This window comes from Salvelinus sp. IW2-2015, unplaced genomic scaffold, assembly GCF_002910315.2.
Source record: "Salvelinus sp. IW2-2015 unplaced genomic scaffold, ASM291031v2 Un_scaffold2972, whole genome shotgun sequence".
In the NCBI taxonomy this organism is placed as follows: domain Eukaryota; kingdom Metazoa; phylum Chordata; class Actinopteri; order Salmoniformes; family Salmonidae; genus Salvelinus; species Salvelinus sp. IW2-2015.
Window position 1 is genome coordinate 80,057 of NW_019944267.1, and position 10,653 is coordinate 90,709.

General features: G+C 45.1%; 1 protein-coding gene across 1 annotated transcript in view; it reads left to right on the plus strand.

The window, feature by feature from the left end:
• Window positions 1-6: 6 nt before the first annotated feature.
• The window catches only part of LOC111978111 (NLR family CARD domain-containing protein 3), a gene marked incomplete at its 3' end in the record, with an annotated part of 56,032 nt that continues 45,385 nt past the window's right edge, over window positions 7-10,653 (plus strand). The window contains exon 1 of the mRNA XM_024142122.2: window positions 7-143. Within this exon, the coding sequence (XP_023997890.2) occupies window positions 16-143 (128 nt within the window). The remainder of the gene's footprint in view (window positions 144-10,653) is intronic.

The window sequence follows — 10,653 nt, forward strand, 5'->3', positions numbered from 1 at the left end:
GTCCCTGCCTCTGAAATGAGTCTCTCTGGGGAGAGAGAGGAGGGGGACCCTGCCTCTGAAATGAGTCTCTCTGGGGAGAGAGAGGAGGGGGACCCTGCCTCTGAAATGAGTCACTCTGGGGAACATGACACCAAAGCTAAGAGGTGAGATGACAATTTTAATAATTAAGTTTATTTCCAAAATACTATAGCCACAATTTTTTCACTTTCGTTTTTTCATCATAAATGATTGCTTATGGGTACCTTCAATATTGCTATTTTTTAAAACGCTATATATCCATTGTTTAGCTTGAATAGAATGTTCGTATCTTGTATATAAAACGAATGCACTTACAGATGTCATATCTTAATTTGACCCAGTTTCTCACAGCAGGAAAATTATGTGGATTATAATTCATTAATATGTTTTGTAGGGGTTGGTACCTTTCTTCATTAGGGCAAATCAAGCTGGACATTTTTTAAGTGAAAATTACAAACTATAGAAGCCTTTTTAAAGCTTGAATACACTACAGTACGATAACTGTATTGTAAGTCACTCTGGACCCAGTTTCCYGATAGCGATGGAATTTAGGTTTACGAGTGTTTTAAGATGCATCTTTCCTACAACAGCTGAAGATGTAACATACATTTCCCACTCACAACGTAGAGAGAACGATTTCTAAGTGCTTCGTTGGAGCATGTTGTTATGTAGAGGATCGAAAGTATGGGAGCCCTGTTCTCAGATCAGCTTTCTGCGTTCAAATATTTTCTTAACATTATAATTAGTTCACAATACTGACAAYGGATCAGCTCCTAGAGAGACATTACCACCTACGCCTGAAAATATTGAGGCGCCTTATTCTAATGCTTACCCAATAAAAATGCACTAAATCACAGATTTGGCACATCATTGCGCAAATGTTAGGCATGAAATATATTGACAAATTACTGACAGTAGTCTACAAGTGGCAATATAACTCCATTGATTGAACATTAAATGTATTTTAATATGATTGAAATAGGCCTATAAACTACTGTTAATATTTTAATGCAGTCAYCTGGGCTTTTATTTGAAGCATACTTTCATATGTCGCTTGTTTGTATCAATTACAAAGACATTTGTAACTTTGTATTTGTAGTCAACTTTGTTCTGAAATTATCAGCGATCAAAAAGAGACGGATTAACCATGTGAATCTATTTTTTAGCAGAGATCTTCTGTGTATAAAATGATGCTGGAGGGGGAGAAGCATCTAAAGACTCAGCTGTTCTACGAGTGGTCTGAGGCAGGCGTTAGATTTTGAGCATTTTCAAGTGCATCGTTAATAATGGTTTTGGGAAACAGCTCAGAGATTTAACAATGATCCTTCAAAGATTCTAATGATGAACTTAGCCTTAAGAAGCTTTTGTGATACCAGGTCATAGATAAAATATCTGCTAAATTCAAAAGTATATGTTTACATACAGATCTTAAATATTACTGTATTGAATTATAAAAAATAAATTTATGCTGAATGTCACAAATGAATGAATTTGTACAGTTCTTTATTATACATGTAGCTATTTGTAACATTTAACTGTGTAAAACCTAGCAGTACTACTTATTTCTCTGAGAGTGAGACAGATATATAGCATTTGGAAAACAAACACACAATTATTTGTCTCTCTGAAATGAAACCATCAAGTGATAGATATATAACAAACACATGTCTGTCATTGAATGCCAATGATTAGCTAGTGAAAAAACACAACATCTTTTTCATCATTTCTTTAAGCAATTAAAATCAAATTTACCAACATTTCTGACAATGGATTAATGCGTTTTGGAATGAAACTCTTCTTATTTTCCTATCTGAGTTCAGAGTAAAATGAGAGAAGAAATGTTTGTCTCTGTTGTGTTGAAGCCCAATCAAGCGCAAGAGACCAGCCTCCCCTGTACCCAGCTGTGTGTCCATGAAGAGTGACCGGTCTATGGTTCCTCCTATAAAGTTTAGAGAGGGAACTTTTCTACTGACACAAAGGTAAGAAGAACTCATGGGACATGGTCAGTGAGTTAAACAACACTGTCTCTGTGCATTTTTGGTAACATTCGTTCTCCTCTCGTCTGCAGGAAGAGCAAGGATCGGACAATGTGCAGCGAGTATGAAGACATAATGATTTATTTAAACAATAATAACGAAGACGAAAAACACTTAATAAACTACAAACAACAAACGACGTAAACAGACCTGAACATGAGAACTTACAGACAACGAAGAACGCACGAACAGGAACAAACGAAACAGTCCCCGTGTGGCATAACACTAACACAGGAACCAAACACCCACAAAACACACGTGAAACCAGGCTGCCTAAGTATGATTCTCAATCAGGGACAACGATTGACAGCTGCCTCTGATTGAGAATCATACCAAGGCCGAACCAAAATCCCAACATAGAAAATCACACATAGACAACCACCCAACTCACGCCCTGACCATACTAAATAAAATACAAACAAGGGAAACAGGTCAGGAACGTGACAGAACCCCCTCAATGTGCGAACTCCGGGCGCACCACTAAAACTCTAGGGGAGGGTCTGGGTGGGCGTCTGTCCGCGGTGGCGGCTCTGGCGCGGGACGTGGACCCACTTTAACATGTTTTTTTTGTCCGCCTCCTTAAATCGCCCCGTGGCCTTTTTATGAGCGGCGATCCTCGCCGCCGACCATGGCCCTGGGCACCCTACCATGGGTCCGAATGCACGGGGAATTCCGGCAGCGCCGGACAGGCGGGAGACTCCGGCAGCGCTGGAGTGAAGGACGCTCGGCAGCTCCAGAGTGAAGAGCGATTTTGGCAGCCTGGCTGACTGAGGCTCTGGCAGGATCCTGGCTGCTGACGCTTGGCACTCCTGGCTGGCTGACGCTCTGGCCTGGTCATGGCTGGCTGACGCTCTGGCTGGTCATGGCTGGCTGACGGCTCTGGCGCATGGCTTGCGACGTGCATGGCCCTGTCTGGCGGACGGCTCTGGCTGCTCCCTGTCCTGGCGAGACGGCTCTGGCTGTCTGTCTGGCGGACGGCTCTGGCTGCTCCTGTTCTGGCGGACGGCTCTGGCTGCTCGGGACAGACGGGCGGCTCTGACGGCTCGGGACAGACGGGCAGCTCTGACGGCTCGGGACAGACGGGCAGCTCTGACGCTCGGGAACAGACGGGCAGCTCTGACTGCTCGGGACAGACGGGCAGCTCTGACGCGCTCGGGACAGGCGGCAGCTCAGACGGCGCTGGGCAGGCGGGCAGCTCAGACGGCGCTGGCAGGCGGGCAGCTCAGACGGCGCTGGGCAGGCGGGCAGCTCAGACGGCGCTGGGCAGGCGGGCAGCTCAGACGGCGCTGGGCAGGCGGGCACTCAGCGGCGCTGGCAGGCAGCGCAGCTCAGACGGCGCTGGGCAGGCGGCAGCTCAGACGGCGCTGGCAGGCGGGCAGCTCAGACGGCGCTGGGCAGGCAGGCACACCTGTAGGGAGGAGACGAAGAGACAGCCTGGTGCGGGGGGCTGCCACCGGAGGACTGGTACGTGGAGGTGGCACCGGATTAACCGACCGTGAAGGAGTACACGAGCTCTTGAGCACCGAGCCTGCCCACCTTACTGGTTGAATGGTCCCCGTAGCCCTGCCAGTGCGGCGAGGTGGAATAGCCCGCACTGGGCTATGCTGGCGAACCGGGGACACCATTTGTAAGGCTGGTGCCATGTACGCGGCCCGAGGAGACGCACTGGAGACCAGATGCGTTGGGCCGGCTTCATGACACCCGGCTCGATGCCCAACCTAGCCCTACCAGTGCGGCGAGGTGGAATAGCCGCACTGGGCTAAGCACGCGTACTGGGGACACCGTGCACTCCACGCATAACACGGTGTCTGACCAGTACGACGCCCTCTCACTCCACGGTAAGCCGGGGAGTTGGCTCAGGTCTCCTACCCGGCTTGCCACACTCCGCGGTGCCTCCCCCCCCAAGAATTTTTGGGTCTGACTCTCGGGCTTCCCAACCGCGTCGCCGCGCTGCCTTCTCATAACCGTCGCCTCTCTGCCTTCGCTGCCTCCAAGCTCGGCTTTAGACGGCAATATTCCCGTGGCTGAGCCAGGGTCCCTTGCCGTCCAGAATCTCCTCCCACGTCCATGAGTCCTGGGTTTTTCTCCGCTGCTGCTGCTGCTGTTGGTGGGTGTTTCTGTTACTTTCGTTCTCCTCCTCATCTGAGGAAGAGCAGAGGATCGGACAATATGCAGCGAGGTATGAAGACATAAGATTTATTTAACAATAATAACGAAGACGAAAAACACTTGTCAGCTGCCTCTGATTGAGAATCATACCAGGCCGAACACAAAATCCCAACATAGAAAATCACACATAGACAACCACCAACTCACGCCTGACCATACTAAATAAATACAAAACAAGGGAAAACAGGTCAGGAACGTGACACATTTCTCCTCTCCCATTTTCCCATTTATTTTTGTTTGTTATAATAATCTATGTAAAAATACTTTTTTTAAGATTTTCTTAGTCCTAAAACAATATTAAACAAAACACAACATCCCTCTCTGTGTGTTTGTGTGACAAACAGTGACACATTATTATTATTATTAATGACGAGTTACCATGGAGAATAGATATCAATCAGCTAGATGTTCATGTGATGCATTAAAATCACATGAGTTTCTATATGCCTGTTTAAATGTTTTATTTCTCAGAGATAATTCACATGACGGTTTCTATATGCCTTTTGTAAATGTTTTATTTCTCAAAGAGATAATTCATAAATGAGAACAATTGACAGTCAAAATTAGTTGTCACTGTGTTAACCACAACCAACATGCTGGATCTCTGTTTAGGGGTCCGTGTTCTAAAATGAGTCTCTCTGGAGAGAGAGAGGAGGGGGCCCTGCTCTAAATGAGTCTCTCTGGGGAACATGAGATCAAAGTTAAGAGGTGAGATGACAATATGTTTAAGAATTTATTATGTTTTTTTCCAAAACGCGATATCCACATTTTTATCACATTTATGTTTTTTCCTGCGTGCAGGAACATTTCTTTCAGAACAAAATATCAAATGAAGATATGGCAACTGTACTATAAGTCTCTCTGGGGACAGTTTCCAGATAGTGATGGAATTTAGACTTACGAGTGTTTTAAAGATGCATCCTTCCTACAACTGCCGAAGATGTTACATGCTTTTCCCAAACATCATCCAAAGTAAACAGTCGCTATGTGTCTCTTTGGAGCAGTGTCGAAACTGATAGGATTGAAAAGGAAGGGAGCGCCGCTCTCAGATCAGCTTTTACATTCAATTCTTTCCTTAAAACCTCTCTGGACTCCCCATCCCGGATCCGGGATATTTTTCATCAGAAACGCTGACTAGCATAGCCTAGCCTAGCGCGACAGGTATATTAATAAAATATAATTCATGAAATCACAAGTGCAATATTGCAAAACACAGCTTAGCCTTTTGTTAATCCATCTGTCGTCTCAGATTTTGAAATTATGCTTTACAGCGAAAGCAATACAACCGTTTGTGTAAGTTTATCGATCTCTCGACAAAACAATAAGTACACTACGTCAGGTAACTTGGTCACGAAAATCAAAAAGCAATCAAATTAATCGTTTACCTTTGATGATCTTCGGATGTTTTCACTCACGAGACTCCCAGTTAGACAGCAAATGTTCCTTTTGTTCCATAAAGATATTTTTTATATCCAAATACCTCGTTAGTTTGATGCGTTATGCCAGGAACCACCGGAAAGAGCGGTCGCAAACACGCCGGAAAAAAATCAAATTATATCCATAATATCCACAGAAACATGTAAAACGTTGTTTATAATCCATCCTCAGGGTGTTTTTCAAATATCTATTCGATAATATATCAACCGAGACAGTTGGCTTTTCACTAGGACTGAGAGTAACAATGGCTGCTTTCTCTTTTGCGCAAAAATCACTCGAGAGCCCCCACCTATCCACTTACGCAATGTGGTCGTTCACGCTCATCCTTCAAAATACAAGCCTGAAACTATGTCTAAAGGCTGTTGACACCTTAGGGAAGACATAGAAAAAGAAGTCTGTTTGATATCCCTTTATATGGGCAATAGGGATGCATGGGAACAGAGAGGTCTCAAGAACAGGGGCACTTCTGGTTGGATTTTCCTCAGGTTTAGCCTGCAATATCAGTTCTGTTTAACTCACAGACAAAAATGTTACAGTTTTGGAAACTTCAGAGTGTTTTCTATCTAATCTGACTATTATATGCATATTCTAGTTTCGGGGGCTGAGAAATAGTCAGTTTCAAATGGGTACGCCTTTTTAGCCAAAAGCGAAAACATCGCCCCCAGTCTTAAGAGGATTTATAATTTGTTAAAAATACTGAGACGACGATATTGAGGCGGCTTTTTCTGACACTTACACAATTAAAAATGCACTACATCACAGATTTGGCACATCATTGCACACATGTTAGGCTACACATATGAAATATATTGAGACAAATTACAGACCAACAGAAAGAAAAAAATGCCGCGACAAAGTTTCTAGTCCTTAGGACACTTTGCAGTATTTCGTTTTTAATGTAATATTTCTTACATTGTTAGCCCAGAAAATCGTATGTGTTATTACATACAGCCGGGAAAAACTATGGATATCAGAGCGGTGTCAACTTACCAGCACTACGACCAGGAATATGACTTTCCGAAGCAGATCCTTTGTCCGCACCACCCAGGGCATTTGAATTGATAACAGAGGCCGACCCAAAACAACGCCGCCGTAGAGGAGGGAGCCGGAGCAGTCTTCTAGTCAGACTTAGGAGACGGGCACCACCACCCACTGCTTCCGAGTATATTACTTGCTAATGTCCAGTCCCTAGATAACAAAGTTGACAGGATCAGTGGAAGAGTTGCTTTCCGGAGAGAACTCAGGAATTGTAACATACTCTGTTTCACGGAAACATGGCTCTATCGGGATATACTGTCAGAGTCAGTACAGTCACTTGGATTCTCAGTGCATCGCAGTGACAGAAATAAACATCTCTCCGGGAAGAAGAAGAAGGGGGTGTATGTTTCAATGACTAAAGACTCATGGTGTAATTGTAACAACATACAGGAACTCAAGTCCTTTATTTCACCTGACCTAGAATCCTCACAATCAAATGCCGACCGTATTATTTCCCAAGAGAATTCTCTTTGGTTATTGTCACAGCCGTGTATATCCCTACTCAAGCCGATACCACAACGGCCCTCAAGGAACTTCACTGGACTTTATGAAAACTGAAAACCAAATATCCTGAGGTGCATTTATTGTAGCTGGGATTTTAACAAAGCAAATTTGAGGAAAAAGATGCCTAAATTCTATCAGCATATTGACTATAGCACTCGCGCTGGAAAAACACTGAACCATTGCTACTCTAACTTCCGGGATGCATACAAGGCCCTCCCCCTGCCCTCCTTTCGGCAAATCTGACCACGACTCCATTTTGCTCCTCCCTTCCTAAAGTCAGAAACTCAAACAGGAAGCACCCGTGCTAAGGACTATTCAGTGCTGGTCTGACCAATCGGAATTCACGCTTCAAGATTGTTTTGATCACGTGGACTGGGATKTGTTCCGAGTAGCTTCCGAGAATAGTACTGACGTGTACACTGAGAAGGTTACTGATTTCATCAAGAAGTGTATAGGAGATGTTGTACCCAGTGTGACTATTAAAACCTACCCTAACCAGAAACTGTGGATTGATGGCAGCATTCATGCAAAACTGAAAGCAGGAAGCACCGCATTTAACCATGGCAAAGTGACGGGGAATATAGCAGAATACAAAACAGAGTAGTCGTTCCCTCTGCAAGGCAATCAAACAGGGAAAACGTCAATATCGAGACAAAGTGTAGTCGCGATTCAACGGCTCAGACACGAGACGTATGTGGCAGGGTTTACAGTCAATCATAGACTACACAAGGAAAACCAGACCCATATTGGACACCGACGTCTTGCTGCCGGACAAGCTAAACACCTTCTTCGTCCATTTTGAAGATAACACAGTCCCACCGACGCGGCCAGCTACCATGGACTGTGCACTCTCCTTCTCCGTGGTCGACGTGGAATTGTTAGATATTACTTGTTAGATACTGCTGCACTGTCAGAGCTAGAAGCACAAGTATTTCACTACACTCACAATAACATCTACTAACCATGTGTATGTGACCAATACGTTTGATTTGATTTGATACAAGTAGCAAAATATAATTCAGTTGATTGACCATGAAATGTTTAGCCAACTGGTTAAATTTTAATGCAGTCATCTCGGTTTTCATTTGAAGCATCATTTTATATTTCACTTGTTTGTATCAATTGCAAAGACATTTGCAACTTTGTATTTGTAGTCAGCTGTCACAGCGAGGCGGATAAACCATGTGATTATATTTTTAGCAGAGATCTTCTGTGTATAAAGTGACGCAGGAGGGCAAAATAGCACTTAGCTGTTCTATGAGTGGTCTGAGGCAGGCGTTAGATTTTGAGCAWTTTCAAGTGCATCGTTAATAATGATGGTTTTGGGAAACAGCTCAGAGATTTAACAATGATCCTTCAAAGATTCTAATGATGAACTTAGCCTTAAGAAGCTTTTGTGATACCAGGCCATAGATAAAAAATCTGCTAAATTCAAAAGTATATGTTTTACATACAGATCTTATATTACTGTATTGAATTATAAAAAAAAACAATTTACTGATGTCACAAATGTATAATTTGTACAGTCTTTATTATAAATGTATGTTTGTTAAATTTCACTGTGTAAAACCAAGCAGTACTACTTATTTCTCTGAAAGTGAGGCAGATATATAGCATTTAATAGCATAAAAACAGGATTATTTGTCTCTCTGAAATGAAACCATCAAGTGGATAGATTTTAACAAACCCATCTCTGTCAGTTTGAATGCTGTCACGCCCTGGCCTTAGTATTCTAAGTTTTCTTTATTATTTTAGTTAGGTCAGGGTGTGACATGGGTATGTGTGTGTTTTGTCTTGGTGGTGTTGTTAGTGTTAGGGGGATTTTGTGAGAGTTGGTTTGTGTTATGAATGTTCTAGGGAAGTCTATGGTGAGTGTATGTGTAGTTATGTCTTTGGTTGCCTGAGTGGTTCTCAATCCAGAGACAGATGTTTTTCATTTGTCTCGGATTGGGAGCCATATTTAGGGCCATAGGCATCATGTATTTGTGGGTTAATTGTCATGTTGAACGTTTGTACCTTGTGGTGTGGCACTACGTTTATAGCTCACGGTCGGTTGTGTTTTGGTTTGTTTGTTATAGTGTTCGTTTTGTGTCTTTTCCTTCTTCTAATAAAAGAAGATGTATTTTCACACGCTGCGCCTTGGTCATCTCTCTCTCCACAAGGACGATCGTGACAGAAATTACCCACCAAAGGACCAAGCAGCGTGTGAAACGGCAAACAGACCACCTACACAGGATTTCTGGACATTGGCGAGTGACGAATGATGGATTGGTATAAGGGACTTGGGCTCAACCCAGGAGAAATACGCCGTTCCCCAAAGCCTGAGCTGACAGAGCAAGCGAAAGCAGAGAGCGGCGAATTGAGAGGCAGCACCGAAAGCAAGCTGGAAGCCCTGTGAAGTACTACCAAAAATTCTTGGGGGGGCTAAGAGTAGGTGCCTGGAGGCAGTAGGAGACCTGCGCCCACTTCCCAGAGCTAACCGTGGAGAGCGGGAGTACGGGCGGACACCCGTGTGACGCAGTTAAGCGCATGGATGTCTGCCTGGTTACGCCGTGCATAGCCCGGTCGGTAACATTCCAGGCTCCACTAACGCCGGGCTAGATTGAGCGTTGAGCCGATTCTATGAAGCCGGTGTCCAACGCATCTGGCCACCAGTGCGTCTCCTCGGGCCTGGCTTACATGGCCCAGCCTTACGGATGTGGCCCCGGTTCGCCTTACATAGGCCGGTGCGGGTTATTCCACCTCCCCGACACTGAGGTCGGCGACGAGGAGCATACAACCAGGTAAAGGTTGGGCAGCGTCAGTTGCTCAAAGGGAGCCATGTACGCCGGCACGGTCCGTATTTCCAGGCGCCACCGCCCCAGCCAGTACCACCAGTGCCTACACACCACCAGGCTTCCAGTGCGTCTCCAAGAAGCCCTGTCCTCCTCCACGCAAACTCTCCCCTGTGCGGTGACGGTGTCTCCAGCCTGCAGTTTCACACCGTAGTGACCCAGAGCACCACGCAACGCACCAAGGGCCTCGTAAGCTGTTCTCGTCATGGAGAGTCCTAGACACTCGCATGTCACAGATAAGCTGGATGCAACTAGCGGGCTCTCGCGAACGGCTAGACCTTGATCAAGGTGCATGGCCTGCTGTGAGACGCGCTCATGTTCAGGGATGCAGCTGCAGGAAGGTACTCACATGAGGGAGGAAATGGTTCCCTGTAACTCAGCAGCATTGAAGATTGCCTGCCAATGACAGACAAGCTCACGGTATACCGATGTGCATGTGACCGGTCGCCACGCACTGACGCCGCGCACCATGGACGGTATATCAGTGCTGCCTAATATTAGCGAGTGCCAGACCGTGCTCTCAGCCGAGTAACAGGGCTTCGGTATAATGCTCAATTCCTTGTCTGCCCCGAGCGCCCGCACTTTAAACCACAAATGCTGACCGCTGACAGGTCGCC